Source organism: Anser anser (assembly GCF_964211835.1).
Source record: "Anser anser genome assembly, chromosome: 1".
Lineage (NCBI taxonomy): Eukaryota > Metazoa > Chordata > Aves > Anseriformes > Anatidae > Anser > Anser anser.
This window is the reverse complement of record NC_139720.1, coordinates 44,697,758-44,715,704: the sequence shown is the minus strand read 5'-3', so window position 1 is coordinate 44,715,704 and position 17,947 is coordinate 44,697,758. Positions and strand designations below refer to the sequence as shown.

General features: G+C 44.0%; 1 protein-coding gene across 1 annotated transcript in view; it reads right to left on the bottom strand.

The window, feature by feature from the left end:
- GRIN2B (glutamate ionotropic receptor NMDA type subunit 2B) overlaps window positions 1–17,947 on the bottom strand; it is a 199,370-nt gene that overhangs the window by 149,766 nt on the left and 31,657 nt on the right. Inside the window, exon 2 of the mRNA XM_083844055.1 lies at window positions 14,760–15,188. Within this exon, the coding sequence (XP_083700181.1) occupies window positions 14,760–15,170 (411 nt within the window). The 5' untranslated portion in view covers window positions 15,171–15,188. The remainder of the gene's footprint in view (window positions 1–14,759; window positions 15,189–17,947) is intronic.

Here is a 17,947-nt window from a genome sequence, read left to right as displayed (position 1 = left end):
TTTGGCCAAAAGGATTCCTTGATAGCAAGGATGCATGCAGCATGGAGGAGGAGAGGACATGCTTCCACATGGACTCAGTTACACAGCAACACAGCTACACATGTTCCCCACACTGTTACCCCTTCCTATATAAAAACACTTTTCTCTGGCCACAGAAACCCTAACATGCCAATTGAGAAAATCCTTTTCCAAGTACTGAAGTCTAGACTGGAGCAGGAGATAGGGAAACTGAAAAAGTAACTCACTCCTCTACCACCAACCAAAAAAAAAAGCCATCAACGTATGATTTGAGAGATTTGTGTGTTTTATAGCAGCACACGGCAGGAGCTGCTGGCTGGTTGCTGGCACTCTGAAAGCACCAAATACTTCCCAACAGCTTGTATTGTATATTACTGAGTATTATTACAGGCATATCTCAAGCCATACAGCAACACACTATTGGACTAGCATAGTGACCAGTGAGTGACACTGTTGGGCAGAATTGCAGCCCTCAGCACAGCAGGAGACAAATACTGCTCACAACCTCCTCCTCCTCCAGTGGCCAGTATCACAGCATGCTTTTGCCAGTCCATTTTGCCTTTGTTGAGAAAGCTGACAGCCACAGCTTCAGTTTATAACAATTAAGGAGATGAAACGTAAAACCCACGCATGTACATAAAATCTTCCAAGGGAGCTGCAGCAAGGGCAGGAGGATTGGACAGAGAAAAAGGGTCTTAGAAGCCATGGTGAAGATGAGCCCTGTGGATTCACACCAGGACACGGAGACAGAGAAGGTTAATGGCACCATGGCTCATTGGGGGACAATGGACCGTGGGCATGAGGAGCAGCACAGCCTGGTGAGGTCTCCAGCCATTCGCTATATGAAGCTGTTCCACCATCTGCAAGCAAGCATGCTTTGGCATTAAACATTTTGCATGATGGCCTAATTAATGGAGCACAAAGTGACTTATTAAATCTAAATTAAGGAAACAACTGAATAACAAAAAAAAAAAAAGATATCTCTGACCAGGTAATGGCTGTATCAAACATTTGGATGTGCCCAAAGCCCAGCAAAACTCACCTGGCAGATTCCAAATAAACAGAAAGTTTATCAAAATATAATCAGAGATTTTTAAAATAAAAGAGAGGGAGGCCATGAGCGTATAGGAAGCCTGTAAATGACCAGAACTAGCAGAAATAGAAGGCTGGCTCATTACCATCTGTCCAGTTCCTCCCCATCTCCTTCCACCTCAGCAGTACTGTCTACTGCAGGTGTGCACATATTCCAAAACTTTGTCAGTCCCATTACAAATTATTTTAGCGTTGATATTGCAGCTGCAGGAGATTAGCCCATAGAGCAAAAGAGGACTCAGTGCTCAGAGATCTGCTCAATGTTTGCTCAGCACCTCCCTACCCCGCATTTCTTCACGTTACTCTTTCCAGACCTTCCTGTCTCTACCTCCCCTAGGTGTCCAGGCCTTTAAGCAAATCCCCTCCTCTAGATCAAGGGATACATAAATCCCTTGTTTTCACCTTCAGGTTGGCACCTCCTCAGCCCACCTACTGGCTAGACCATGCCTTGATCTCCTTCAGCGCCATTTGAGGTATGCAAATCACCACAGTTTGCTGTAGCCTTACAAAGAATAAGGCTATACAGAAAGCTCAGGCAGACCAAAGGCAGAAGGTGTGCAGAAAGAAAGTGGGGCAGAAAACAGATGTCTGCTTGTGAGTTATGAAAAGAAAGTAAGGCGTAATTCACATTTTAAGTGCAATTTTTAAGTCTCTGCATTGAAAATATAGTTAAAGTCACGCAACTTCCTCTTCCACGGAGAATACTAACGGAATAATCCAATTACTGCTGCTGTCATCAAGCTAATTTCTTTTCTCAAGAGGTCTGTTTCAGGATAGAAATATTAAAATCTTCAAGCCTCGTGCCATGTTCTCCTTCAAAATCTAACCGATAGGAGCATGAGACACTGAACAAGTGTCTGCTCATGATTATGTCTCATTTGCTTCTGTGATCCAAGCCACCACGGCATGTTAGCATGAGTCACAAAGCGCATACATGTGCGCTGTGCACAAGTGTGAACCGAACATCCAACCCCGAGAGACAGCGCAGCTCGCATTGCATGCTCGCCTATGCGAATCGCAGAGCAGGACAGCGCCGGGTGAATCACAGTGAGTCACCCTGCGAGCGTGTGGCAGCAAGGGTAAGCATGCTGCAAGCGTGTTTGGGACACGCTGCGCATGGGTCACTTGTGCAGAAATCACAGCTCATCAGACACTCCAACGCAGGGCTTTGCTCACCTTCTGAGTGTGTTTTTAGCTCGTTTTTGCGAGGAAATGAAGCTTTTGCAAACCTGGTACATGTGTTCGTGTGTACATGAGTCAGACTTCCCAGCAACTCTTGAACCTGCTGGCAAATTTCCACCTGATTTGACAAAGGGGCAGAGGACTCAAGGAGAATTAAATTCTTACAGTCCTGTACAAAATAGAGCCTCCAACTGCACGCAGTCCCAAAGCCTTTGTCTGGCCACACAGCAGTACGTATGATTCTTCCACTCACAGGCACACGCTATGGCTCACTAGGCAATCGGATAAATTTCATCTTGGCCAGGCAACATGTCTGTAGTGGGCAATCCCTATACACGCAGTCCTTGGGGGCACCACAGTACCTCTCCCTTCTTCCCAGACAGCCATAAAATACACAGAGTAAACTGGGGGAAAAAAGCAATAGAGGACCTGGGAGGAATGAGATTCCTGTAGGGAGGAGGTGTAGTCAACTCCTGGAAAAACTGAAGTTTCTATGGGCACACCAACTCCTTTGGACTGGACATATCCTGGTTGAGACAGGGTAGTGGGTGGAGAAATTAGGTCCTTTCAATGCCTCCAGTCCTCACCTTTGTGTAAAGGCTGAGCTCAGCTCTTCTGAAATCTCTTCACTGCTCAAGTTATCTCCTCTGTGGATTCTCTGGTGTCTACTAAAGGATGAGCTCACATTAGAGTCTCAGCATATAATTCAGTCAAAGAATCAATTAACCATGAGACATGTATCCACTGAAAACAGGATTCATTCATTTGGGAACTGACAAAACTATTTGTTCCATCATCCTTCCACTCACTCCGTCTTCTCAACAACCTATTCCAGTGTCGGGTCATAAAATTCACTTTTATGTGTACCAGATATAGGAAAAAAATAAAGAAAAGCCTCTAGCACAGATTCTCAAAAGTGATGAGGGACTCTGGGTGTCAATCAGAAGATACAACATGAAATAGCCAACTTCCAGAAGGTAGAGATGCTCAGCTTTTTTTCAAATTTGGGCTGCCTTAACCTGCCTCATGTTGGATGCCAAAAAAAAAAAAAGCACCTAGAGACACTGTTCACGCTCAAAAGACTTTAGCCTACATCTTCGATTTCCATTGCTCCTTGGAGGCGGGCAGAGCCCATCCAGATACCAGGTGTCCTGTGCCTGGCATCTTGGCACACAGTACTGCATGGAAAAGGCTCTCCACTCCACCAGCCCTAATGCCACCTGTTCCCCAACCTCCCTGCCGCCCACCCAGCGCTGCTGCGCTGAGGAACAGGCTGAGCCTGGCCCAGAGCCCAGGCCGTGAAGGAGCCCAAATGGAGCTAGGCAACTTCAAGAAACAGGAAAGCAGACACTTCAGAGATTCTCTCCCCCGCCGTTATCTGGCAAATACACCGTTATCCCACAAGAATCTCTCTCTCCTCTCTGAGCGACTATCTCCATTGTTAAGAATCCATTGACCCCCCCCCCTTTGTGTTTTTTTTTGTTTGTTTGTTTTGTTTTTTTATCTACAATACCTTTATAATAGGATCATCTTCCTTACATTTCTTCTGTGCTCTGCTAGGTGCAGGTTTGTTGTGGGTTTTTTTTGTTGTTTGGTTGTTGTTGTTTTTTTACTGCCTTGAGTAGATAACTACAAGGTATTGTTAACCATCAGCTCAAGTGTGTTCCCCTGAAAGGACACACACACTCCCCTCTCCCAACTGCTGTCCATACTGCACCAGTGACAGGAGATTCCCTGCTCCCGACAAGCCTTTCTGAACTGAAAGTGATGGAAACCACCATATTTCCAATGGAGTGAATCTCAGCGGGAGGAGGCCATTCCATTCAGAGAGAAAAATCATTTATTTCAATAGGTTCAGAATTACACAGCAGCTTGCATGTAAGAACATTTCCGGCTATAGTGATCTTACCTTGCACTCAGGACCATACAGAGTGTGTGAACCCCATGATTTGGCAGGCTCAAACAAAAGTTACGTCAATAAATACCTCCCAGATCACTGACTTCTAATAAATGGAAAAATGTGGTTAATGTAGCACACATAATATTGAAACTTCATCTCAAGCGGGTTCATGTTGGAAAGAATGTTAGACACATACACAATGGGTACTGAACTCACTGCGGGATTCCCTCTTAGATTAGCTGGGATAGAATTATATGCGTCATTAGGACAGGTGAAAAGGCTTAGAGCAAGTTCATAACATCTTTCCTCAATTCCCAACCCTTCACTAGCCCCTTTCAATCAAGGTGCAGACACACGGCCAGCCTGCTAAGCATGAATCCCCATCAGACGGGCACCACGAACCCTCACACAAGTGATCACCATAGCCAGGTGCTCACATCCCCATGGGCCGCCCCTAACTGAGGTGGCAACAGGAATCACCCCAGCAAGGCCCACAGAGGCTCGGCAGCCTTAGCCCTTGGCTGGAGGGAAGCAACAGGCATCATGCAAGGCTTTCCCCAAGCTTTGCCTCCTCTTACCCACTGGTCTGTGACGTGGTGCAGGCACCACCAGACTGCATGCTCGGCTGTGGTGAGAGGATCACCAGCCTGTCAAGCTGGTGATGTGAAGAACAGTATTAACTGAGTAATTAAATCATTTCTGTAATTACTCTCACACAGTTATAAATAATGTAGGCCCACACATTCTCTCTAGAAGCCACAATACCAAGAGAATAGAGGGTGAGGGATGCAAATGAAAATGAAAAAGCAGAAATAATAACAATAATAAAAACACTTAACATTTATACTATACTTTGCATTTTCAAAGCACAGCGCAAACAGTAATTAAGAAATGGGTAGAGTGACAGACAGGAGCGGGTGACAGAAAGGGAAGGAGGAAAAGGGAGGGGAGAGGAAGGGGGCAGGCGCGGCACTGCAGGCCCCAGCAGGCTGCCAGCCCGGAGGACACACTGTCCAGCCCTGCGGCCACGGGGCTCCTCAGCCCTCACCGTCACGCTTCCCCAGCGAGCTGGGGAGCACAGGCAGGGCCCTGCCTTGCTGGAAGCAAGCAGCAAAGCAAGCTGACAAAGCGCTGCACTGGCCCCGAGCCAGGGTGCTGGCAGGCCGTGGGGGCCTCATGCTGGCAAAGGGGCACCAGGCCGAGCATACCCTGTGCATGCACTGGGAGACCCGCTAGCCTTTCCCCAGGGGAGCATTGATGCCAGCATGCCCCACATCCCTGCAGAGACTTCCCTTGCTCCCTTCCTTACATCAGGTTTCTGGTCCTAAACTACTCACCCACAGAGGTCCTTCACACACTTGTCTTTTTCTCTGCTGCACACAGTTTCTCCTGGGTGGATCCTGATAAGATCTCACAGGAGAGCCAGTTCCACCCACCTCCAGCCCCAGCAAGGCCTGTGCAGCCCCCAGTCCACATGCAGTTTTGAAGCACAGCTTCAAAGGACAAGATCTCTTCAAGAGATTTGTAGCAAACATCTAAAAAGACTGCTGCATATACGCAATTTCTCATGGCTTATACCAAAGCCAAACTTGGAGCAACCTATGCCATGTGGCAGCAAACGCACATTTTGATTAAAAGTCCTTCCCTGCAAGACATCTCCAGACTTCAGCCCTTGCTCTAGAGGCCAGCGATGGCCAGGCAGAATTGCTGTAGGAAAACACACTAACATTTTCAACATGAACAAGTCACGTATCTTCCTTGCCACATTTTTAAGAGAGCTGTTTTATTCTCCAAATAAATAGAGAAATAAATCAATCAGCTTGAGGCATACACCTGGCATAGGAAACTTTGCTCAAACACTCATCGTCTGGCAAAGTTACAGGCAACCCCCAAGAGGATCTTATAATAGGGAATGCTGGGCAAGCTTACAATAGACAGTGCTATCAGCCCTGCATACAATAAGCTTTCCTGCATGCTGCAGCTATTCAGCCACCTCTAATGGGGGTTACAGCTTCTCCTCCTGGAGTCCAGATTTTCATATCAAGCATTGTATTTACTTCAGCTAGAAAAATTCATTAATTGCTCCCTGGCAATTAGGTAGCCTTTAGCTTTTGTACAGCTCAAAGTACTTTACAAAAACATCATTATTGTCTTCTTACAAAGGGCAAATTAATGTAGACAGAAGTTGAGTAGCTGTCTTAAAGTCATGTAGAAGGCTGTTTTAGAGCAGAGCTGCAATGAGCACTCTGGTTTACAGGACTTGATTCTGCTGGCCACAATGAACCCCTTAGATCACCCCTCCTCATCGTGTGTTCTTTTGTTTTGTGTTTGTTTTTTTTCCTGCTTGCCTTTAGACTCTCTACCTCCTTCATTCCTCCTTCCCCCGAAACATACACTTATTATCAGGAACCTCATAGATACACAGCTAGAAGCTATTACCAAAGCACAGAAAAAAAGTACCTCAATAGAGTATTTGGGGTATATTTTTTCCAATCACCTTCAGAACTTTATTTAATATAGTCTTCTTTTTCTTCCCTACACCCCATGATCCTAGATTCATAAGAAGTTTTCCTGTAACTGATCTTTGCCGCCTTCTTTCTCCACCACCTCTCCAGCCATATAACACATTCTCTAGCACTTTGTTCAGTCCTGGCTGAAAACCTGGTTGAAAAAAGCTGAAGCAATGTGCTTTCCACACTCTTCCACAAGGAGACTACAGCACATCCTAATAAAACTCAGTGTCTGAACTTTCTTCTCGATACACATACAAATGATATCTTTTCTCAATTCATCCTGTCTCTCCTTTTGGCAACTACCTAAGTATAATTTTCTCTAATTTTAGTCTCTCTCTGTTCACAGCATATATAAATCACACCCTGACTCATTGTTCAGCCTATCTACAACATACACGTATAGCTGTTCCAGTCTTTCTTCATACATAGTCCCTCCAGACCCTTAACAGGCTCACAGACTAAAATAATATTTTCTGTACTGTTTTTTTCCCCAGCCAGTGTATATTTAATTCCCTTAACTTCCTTCATAATCCATCCCCTCTAAACTTGGTTAATGAAGCAAATAAAAGGCAAAGAGAAGAGATTCCCTGAAAAGAATTGTTTCTCCCTGTCCCGCGGTTACAGGGGAATGATACACGGATCTAAAGCAGCAGCATTGGGCAATTTCACACTCCATGTTTTCAATTTCATTTTGAGGCCAGTTTAGGGTAGGGACTATTTGAGTGTAATTAATTTAGATTTTGTGAGACAAGTAACTGCTTGGGGTTGTAATAAAGGACTAACTGATCCAGAATGAAGAAACTAATCTCCTTGTCCAGCTGGGGATGGCACGAATTGATTTAATACTTTTGTGTTCTTTGGGGTTTTTGTGGTTTTGTTTGTTTTTGGTGTTTTCTGTTGGTTTTTTGTTTGTTTAGTTTGTCTGTTTTGAAGAAAGAGTAATAATAATTACAAATAATGATGAGTCAAGATCTCATCAAGCTCCCAGATTTTCTATGGACAGGTGCTCATGGATTTGGACATCTACCCAAACACCAGCAGCATGAAAGTCATGGTTAGAAATCTAGTAAGAACGAACTTTTCCACAAAAGCCCTATTACTTGCCAGGACCAAGCTGGGTGGGAAACAACATTTTCCTCACAGATATTTCAGTACTTCTATTTCCATGTAGACAATGACAACACCTCATTTAAACATTAGTAGGAAAAAAGTTAACAGCTTCTCTTTCCCCCAGGCAGGTTGCAGGGGTTGCATGCAGAGCTAGGCAAGGAAAGGTCTTCTGACACTCAAAAGAAAACATCACTATAACAATAGGAGAAAACTAACACTGAGTACTCCTGGAAGAAGAATTATATGACCCAGAATAAAACAGCTTATAAATAGCTACAAAAGTCTGATGTAAAGGAATCATACTTCAGGTTTGCTTCATGTACATCGTCTGGGACAACTTCTGCCAAGGGAAGGAATTGACTCCCCCCTGTAAGCTCCTTCACATTCAGCATCCTACTCCTGTCCCAGCACTGCCACTGCTCAAAAGCTCCACATGGCCATTTGGCAGGGCATGAGCCTCACTGGGGTCCCTCCAGATTTCCCCCTCCCCAGCCTTGTGCCATTCAAGCAAAGATGGTGCCTTCAGGCTCCAGGTGTTCAAGGCTCACGGCAGATATGAAGTGCATCAAATAGAAATGATTAGGAAAAAATTACAGGAATATCTGGGGGAAAGCTATGTTTACCCTAAATACGTACCTAATACATTCATACAAATAAAAGGGGGCTTTGTTGATTTTTTCTAAAAAATAAAAAAAAATAAGCTCCATGCTGTTCTCTTGTGACTCTCAAGAACACTACTCCTCAAAGAAGTGAAAGTCTTCAAACGGCATTCCCATTTGAAGCATGTAGGAGAGAAGGTAGAGGGAAGCTTGAAAAATTTAGAAAACATGCTGTTGTACTATGATATTTAGTAAAAGAAACAATACATTTCTTTGAAAGGTCTTTTTGTTTTTTTCCATTGAAATAATATTAACAAGAGTACTTGAGCTCTTGTTTAGGAAGTGAGAGTTAACATTGAAGGATTTAATGGCCCTGGGGAGAGGCTAAAGCTCTTAACAGTTCATTTCCAGGTTTCCTAATATCTGTGGGATTTTTTAATGCTGCAATTTATTTGTAAAGTAATAAAAAATGTTCTAGGGAAAGTTTGAGATATTAATTAAGCTCCACAGAAAAATGCTACCTATATTTCTTTATACAAAAGAAAATATTTTTATATGGGTGGATTCCACACACACAGAAACATAAATTACTGATCCACCTGGCCTATGATTACATGTGTATATTCAAGAGAAAAGCAACATTGACATACAATACAGGATTTTATTCTCTATATCTGTGACCTACCTTTTTTCTCCCTCCCCAATTTTTACAGCAGACTTATAGTTTGAGGACACATGAAATTTAGTTCATTATTTGTGAGCTACACAGAGCTTTCATTTGGCAGCAAGAGGAAACAAAGTACCAAAAACAAAAGAAGTAGATTAATCGTGTCCTGAATAAAAATACTAAAAGCTTGAAGGGGAACTGCTGATTTTTATTTATTTATTTTAAGATCAAACTCATCTTTGCTAATCACGAGATTAGTCTAAGAAACATTTAAGCTATTACTATCATCAAATGCATTTTCAGAGAAATGAAAATGCCTTGTGAAATTACATCAACTGCACATCATTTTGGAGGGGAAAAAAGGGATATAAGTCTTCTAACAACACTGAATCGTACTCTTTCAACATTTGCAGATCAAAATGCATCTTTCTTCCCTTCTAAGCATCATTTTGTTTGGAATTTATTTCACTTCCTTTTATATAACCATTCAAAAGGAACTTTTTTTTCCTTTTGTTTTTTACTGAATTTTTCACACAAAGGCTCTAAAAATTTCTGATGTCATCCTTAATGGAAATGAATCAAATTTCCATCTGAAAAACGAGGTTTGCATTCCCCATGCATCTCTATTATTTAACCTTTAGAAACCTGAGAGTGAAAGTGTTTTCCTTTTAATTACAGATGTTCTGCTTTTAGCAGCACTGTCCCAGTGTCTTTGACTTTGTCCTGGTTTTCAGCATATATCTAGGTGCTCAGCTTATCCAACTAGTTTTGGCTTCCCTCTACCTGCAGCATCATTTTGCTACACTCTGACCTATAGCTGGATCCCTTCTCTGGTGCTTTACACCCATTGACCAAGTTTCAACATGCTTGCTCCCCACTGAAATGCCAAATACCACCATTGCCGAAGCAGCATGGCCCAAGCATGGAAAAATCACCTCAAAGTTCAGCACTGAAACAGATAGAGAGTGTATCTTGGAAACCTGACAGAAAACAAAAAGAAAGGGGACAAGGACTTATAAAGCAGGGCTGGCAAGATGGAGGAAAAATTGTAGCTTTGGTGTGAATGGGGGGTGGGAATGCAAGGTAGTAAAAGGAGTAGTGGAAAATTCAGCTCTATGCTGTGTAAGAAAAGGAAAGAGAACCTGGCCCAGAAAGGATCAAGGATTTTAGATTTCAGGTTAGTTTCACACAGCTTTTATATAGATTTTATTATAGGCATAGCCTTATTTCATAGATTATTCTTCCCTATCATTTTGTTTCATCAGCATGGCTACCCTGTGTGAACAAGTCCCAGAGAAAATAACACGGGACACAAAGATAAAGGAAAATATAATCACATTCCTCTTCCAATACTTTTCCTGGGTGCTGCTTGTGCACCATTATGTTACTATAAAGCTGAACAGGACAAGCAGCTTTAGTAAAGCAATGAAACCGGGCAAAACTGCAAAAAGACACTTCTGCCAAAAATGATGGTCACCAGCTATGCTATAAGGCAACCCAAGACAATTTCTGTTCTTACCTTTTCTACTTTCATTATCAGCAAGTTGACTTTTCCTCTTATTAAAAAGAAAAAAGTCTGTCATTACAAAACAGACCAGTCAGCCAAATGGTGTGGTCATTTTTTTAGGCATGAATCTAAGTCTTTTCCAACACAGTAAGTGTCCTAAATCTGAACAACAATTTACTCTTCCTTTAAGATACATATAAATTTACACTGTTATTATTTCCTTTTCTGCAACTGCTCCTTTACCTCCTAGTTCTGGGAAGAAGCAATAGAAGGCAATATTTAAAGTATAATGAAGAGAAGCCCAGCACAGGTTTCCAGTCTCATGTCTGCAAACACAAGATACTGGTTTGAGTGCTTATCTGAACTGAAGCTGCATTTGCAGCCTTGAAGGTTTCCTCCCATCATCAGTCTCCTAACACAGAGCATCCTCATCAACCGACTACATCCACATTGTGATAGGACTGAATTTCTGCTTTTAAAAATAACTTGGGAGAGAGGAAAAGTAATTTTAAAAACTGGAATGGGAGCAGATGTCACCGGTCACAAGTGCTTTGCAGTCCTCTGGACATGTGGTCCTAATTCCTTTTCGAGGTGTCAGCACCAAAACGAGGACCAGATAAACGTTCATTTGTAGGACTCAAAACGGTGCGGCCATTCTTACACTCTGCCCTACAACTGCAGGACTTGCTTCTCTGAGAGGAGCTAATATAGGGGCTTCTGAACCCCCTCAGCCATCACTCCCAAGCCATCCAGCCCTATCAAAGTGACTGCTGCAGCTCCCAACGCCTGGCATCACTGCTGGCAATTTCAGACACTAAAGGGACTGAACCAGTGGCGAGGAGAGTCTCCCTCAGTAAAGTGGTCCCTCCAGCGCGGCACAGGGTGTCTGTGCCGTACCAGTTTCCTGGAACTAAACCCAGATCTCAGTGTACACACATCATCTGGTCAATTTCTTCTGATGCCAAATTAGACATTAAATGCAACGCTTTGTAACAGCTAAGCAGGTGGGATTAGAGACATGAGCACCGAGGAGAGAAACAGCAAAAACGTATGCAAATGACTATATAGTTATTGTACAGGGGAAAAACAGGGAAAACAGAAAGTCTAAATATTGTCTACAAAATCTAATCAGATGCAATATTAAAGAGCACAAATTTGAACAAAACAATCAGGAAATCCAGATGTTACATTTTCAGCAGCATACCTTCACCTGCTGTGTTACACCTAGGGCAAGATTTGTGGCACTTCACTTGAGGCTCTACCCCAAATTGCTCTTGATGCCTTCTTCAGGAATCAGTGTGGAGACACAGGACTGTCCTACAAACATTTCATTGCACCCCAAGGTGCATGGGGATGAACTATCCTCAGGTGATGCCTCCTTCCCCACTGATTGTAGCAATGCGATGCCTAGACCTACAGCTAGCAGGTAGCAAACTTTCAGATGGATGTTAACTGAGATGAAGGCAGCCTATGGTGCACATTGTACAATGTTTCTGTCGGGGGGGGGGGGGGGGGGGCATAAATTCAGGCTGGAAATCCTCTTTTTTTCTTTTATGCCTGTAGTTTCATGTCTCAATTCACCAGCTTTACAGAACATTATGAAGTTAATTTCACACATGGACCCAAATTTCCTCACAGACACACTTAGCAAACCCTCACTGAAGGTTAAACAGAATTTCTCATGCTCCTCCAGGGAAGGTGGTTCAACTGAGGAGGTTTTTGCTTTAACCACCAGAGAAGGCGTCAGTAGTTTGCACTCTTCTTTAGGTTTGCATTGGTGCTACTGATCGCAAATGCACAGGGAGCACAACAAAACTCTAAGTGCAGGTCTGAACCTGTGAAATGCTGAGCGAGTTCGATCACAACTGACTGCTGTGAGCATTGAAGGGATGCTGAAAGAAGCAATGTGTGCTTACAGGATCAAACCCCAGCCACACAACTCATTTGCGAGCTACATGACTAAGGGTCAGTAAAAGAAAAGCCTCTGTCAAGGCCCTCTATGGAAAATAGATTGTTAAGGACTTACCAGTCAGACTTCAGCATTTTCAGGAGAATATCAATGTATTTACTCTCCACCATATTTTAATTCAATTCATCAAACAAACATTATCCATTAAAGATTACGCACCTGTGAATCAGAAGCTCTAAAGGTCAGCCTTTTCGATTTATGCTGAAAAGAAATCTTGGCCTTTCCTAAAGCCACAGATCTTTGTATGTATCCTGCTTCTCCTGCCTGCAAAACTATGAAAAAGGGAGCTTGATAAAACAAAGATCTCTATTTATAAGGCTTCCACCTTTGAGCTCCCTGTGGGCTGCCTGCCTGCCAGAAGGCTCTTTAGAAGCAAGCTGGTGGAGTACACAGGGTGGCCGCATGAGATGCCACCTTCCCAAGGAGAGACGAGAGAGAGGTAAAAAGAAAAATCTTTGCCAAGTTCAATAGGCCAAATTCCTCTTTGAATTACAGAGGCGTAAATCTGATCTAATCCTACCATAGGCAATGGTGCTGTGCTGGATTTGCACTGCAGGAATCGGAAATCAGAACTTGGCCTGCCAAGCTCAAAATTGCAAGGACCTTTTCCCAGTGCTTAGGATGTCTGGCAACAGAGACACTGATGCTTGTTCAAAGAGGATATAAAATGCCACCATAAGGATGAAATGCAGCACTGAAAGTAACGCTCTAGACCTGTTTTGCACAGACATTGACAACCACGCAACGCAGGAGAGCAATGAGTTGTTGCCTAATTCTTCTCAAGAAAGAAAAGTCTCATTGTGGGTAGAATGGGGCATAATGACTTTATCACAACTGTAACTACTGAAGGACGGAGAAAGAAATGCCTGTGATTCTATTACTCAATGCCTACCTTAGTTCAAAGACTGATCTGAGAAAATAACCTGCATATTAAATATACATTTGGCAACTGAACAGTTGGTCAAAGAGTGAGAAAATATCTTGTGATTAACCTATTCCCAGCTACTCACCTATGATAACCTGCACTGAATTAGTTACTTACAAGGTAAATAGAACAGAAAATGCCTGATTTCTGAAGTCCACTAGATCTCTTTCTGAGAAAAAGTTGCCACATTGGCCAGCTTACTTTCCCCCCCTTCACTCAATTACACCTGATTCTGCCTAGTTAAATCTCTCAGATTTGCTGAAGAGTGACCTGCAAAAGGAAAAGACTGTCAGCTTGATCCCCAGATTGTTTCTTTACGAAAGTGTGGTCAAGAGGTTCTTCTCAATAAAGGGGCTTTCTTGCACCAAGCCTGCAGGGAAAAGGGCAGCTCACTTCTCTTGGAAATTCCAGCCAGCCCACAGCAGCTTGGAGGCCATTGTCAGCCATGCTGCCTGGCCCAATGCACGCTCAGGCGTGAATTTCTGGGTCCCCTGCTCCTCCTGCCGAGGAGATTTCTGTCAGGTCCAGCTGTACACCATGCATGCTCCCCTAAGCTGACAGTTACCAGCTGGCCAAAGATGGTGCTCTTTGCATCTTGCCGTGTTCCAAAGCAGCGGCAGGAAGGCCTGTTTGTGCAGTTAACTGCCAAGAATACTAGCTTGGGTTGGGGAAAACAGCGAAGTGTCAGTGATATGATGGAATAAAATAAAGTGGAAACAGCTGGACTGGTTCAGACCAGTTATTTGCATTAGCTAACACCTATTTAACTTCAGGAGCTAATGAACACTTCTGAGAGACGATAGCTTTATTAAAGATTCAATTATTTTTCAATTAAGATGTAAGAGCTGTATTAAGCATCTCTGAAAATGCCACAATGTCCTCCAGCTCCGTTCAGGGAAAACCCAAGCTAGTATTCTTGGCACTTCCCAAGGTAAAACACTAGCAAAAATAAAACCCTAAAAAAAAAAATCAGAATTGTCAGAGGCTCTTTACACTTCTTAAGGAAGAAGAGAGCTCATTCTTTTGCAGCTCTCTTCTATCTGCTCCTTTACCTCCTTGGTTTTTCCTCTGTTGCAGATAATTCCACATGATTAATAGGCTCTTCTCAGCAGTGCTACACACAGTTAGCTCTTTTAATCTCTCTTTGAATCTGAGTCTCTCTAATCCCCCAGCCCTTCGGCCCCAGGAGACTCCACCTGAGGATCACAGACTCATATAGCTCTCTCTGTTTTAAGTTTCAATCTGCGGGTTTATAACAGAAGAAAGTTCAAATTTACCTTATCTGCCATGATCATAGAGGAGCCTCCATGAATGCCCAGGATGGGAGTGAGGGTCTGGGCAGAGATGAAGTCCAGGATCTGAGCAATGGCTTCCTGGTCTGTGTCATCAGCAAATACCACCCCTTGAATCTTCCGATCTGACATGAGGTCACAGATGCGGGTGATGATGCTCTTGGGATCTGTCTCATTCATGGCCACCAGCTCCACCCGGGGCACCACTGAGAGGTGGTGGAAGTCATCTTTCTCGTGTGCATCTTTGATGGCCACTTCGTCTGAGGTCCCCACCAGGATGACTGCAATGCCAATGCTCGGGTGGCTTTTCTGGGCATGGGCCCCGCTCCCTGTTGTCGCGAGGACTGCCAGCACCAGCCAAAACTTTGGAGAGTAGCACTCCACCCTGGGCCTCATCTTCGGCTCTTACACTCCCTAAACAAAGAAGAAATAAAAGGAAGGGGGGAAAGTGAGAGAAAGAAAAAGTGATTAATTGATAAGCCAATCATGCACTCAACCCTTCAAGGCAGATCCATCGATCCTCCTCAGCCGCTGCCATCCTCCCACCAGCCCTTCTTGCTCAATGCCCAGTCCTTCAGCTGCATTCAGGACTCTATTAAATAGTCAGAGGGACTCAAACTAGAGTCACAGTCTCTACCTCAGAGTTTAGAGTCACCTCAGAGAACAGCTGTCAGCAGAAGATGGGATCATGTTGTCTCTCAGGTCCCATGTCACACTGAGACCAAAGTCAAAACTGATTGAGAATTGTCCTTTGACGGCTGTTCAGCTGTCTTTGTGAAACTAATTGCTTATGTCAAGCCCATGTCTAAGTGCTTGCCCTCAACACAAAGAAATTATTGATGCTTGTGATCTGTTTGGCCTTCAGCTGGAGGTATAGCAGAGAGGCTGAAGGGACCAGGCAGACAGGACACCCTTTTACTTTCTCAGCACAGTGCCTCTAGAATAAAGGGAGGACAATTGTCAAGGCCATTAGATGGATGTGGGTGTGAGTTACTCCGTGTATGCATTGCATGCAGCCTTCCTACTGAAGGAATACACACTGCTCCAGTCCATAGTAGTTCAGTCATATGCCTTTCACCAACACAACATCCATTTCTTTTTAAAATGCCAAGAACACAAAATTTCCTAATGGTCATAGCTAAAAATGGACCAGTGTAACATGGGGAAGACATTCCCTTCAAGACCAACATGCCAAGTCTTTTTGCTAAAAAGGAGAAAAAATCCACAGAGCTTATAAAGGTTCACCATTGGCTACCACAGCCAGGGATGTTACAGGGATCTTCTCCCTGAACACGTCCACTTTATTTTGTAATCACAACAGCAGAAATGGAAAAACCCGATGAGGTCATCTCTCCAGCCCCTGCCTGAGCAGGACAGCTCCCTGTGGGATTGTTCCTAGCTCTTTCTTTACTCAGTCTTGTTTTAATAATACCTCACATTTCCACAGCTCTTTTCATCCTCAAGGCACTTCACAGACACTAATGAATTAATACTTGCAGCACCTATGAGGAGTAAGCATTATCAAAATCCTCCTGGTCTGGGGACAAAAACAGAGCAGTGGCCGTTCCTGTGAGAGGCAGCACTGTTCAGCACGCTCATCCAGGGCCACTTTGCTGTCCCAGGTAGATGCCAAGCATTTCAAACTAGAAAAGACTTCCTATCAGCTCTTCATGCCCATAAATCTGCTCATCAACAGCCAGGTACACTTAGAATAAACACACCCGCCCTGCATTTCGTTGCACTACATCACTGACCCTCTCATCTTGGGAACCAAGAAACTGGAACCTTCCATACCGTTCACTGCTGCATGTCTCTCTGTTAAGTGGATAGAAGGCTGCAGCAGCAGGGACAAAAACAACAGGATTTTTTGGGGAAGTTGGAATTCCATCCAACAACCCCACCAAACACCAGTCGCCCCCAGAGAGAGGGCACAAGGGACTCCATCATGCCCTGCCCAGGATAACACAGAGGCTCAGCGCGTGCTCCCTCATTGCCATGCTAAGCAGAGAGAATGTATCCTGCATTATTATTACCAGATAAATAACCACATAATAAAATAGATAATAAATATGCACCGGAGGAACCAAATCCACTTAGGAGGCTGGAAGGAACCACGGGTACGAAGCAGCAATCGATTCTAAACTCTGACGGATCCACTTTCTGAGAGATGCTCACAAGAACCAAGGGACTTCAAGAGTTTGGCAAAATGAACAGCTAACTTCATTCCAGCAGGACTGTTATCCTCCAATTACGAGTCACTAAATTAGATTCCTTCACAGTGAAATGCAGTCCCCACTCCTGCAATGCTTTCTGCAATGCTTTATTAACTTTAATGCACTCTATACGCTCTCTGTCTCTCACTCTCTTGCTCAGTCCCTTTAATGCTATATTTGCTCTCTTTAAAATATGTCTCCTGCGATCTCTCTGCAGAGTCTCACACTGTATATTACGCTTGGTTAGGCAATGGCTAGCTGTGATGCCCAGGGAGCAGAGTGTAGGTTTTTCCTAGCCCCTCTCCCACCAGGAATACTTCACAGGGCCTTCCAACACAGGGCTCAGAGAGCAGCAATGCAGGAGCTATGCAGGCAAATGAGGCAGCTGTCTGCTTTCACACCCAAATACAGACTTTTCCCACAGGGAAAATTGCTGGCCAAGAAACTCATTGCCTTCTCTTCACTTGCACCAAAGCCAATAAATCTCTAGCATCTACCTTCAAGGGCCAGCAGATGAGAACACAGATCTTGAACAGCACTTAAGTGCCAACCTACTGCATGTCTGGCTCAGGGGATGTGCCCCCCAGACAGATCTTCTCTTCAATACAGGATGATAGGGTTCCCTGTAAAGCATCAGAAATTCAGCCTTCAGCCAGAGACACAGGGAGCAGCCAGGCCTAGGAAAAATCTAATCTAAAAAGGTCATCAGTGCCTCCACAGCTGACCTGGCATCTCCCTCCACTTTGGAACCTTGGCCATGAGCCCTCTCCAAGAGCAGGCAGAGAGATGCCTGTGTCCACCCAACCACCCAAGGCACTTTTCCTCTGTCTCTTGGTCATATACAAGTTCTCTGTCACACTCACTACGTGTTTCAGGAACACGGATGGCCCACATGCCAGGAGCCAGCATCCATCTGCAGCAATTACAGGTACCAGGTTCAGACTGGGCCCCCTGGCAGGA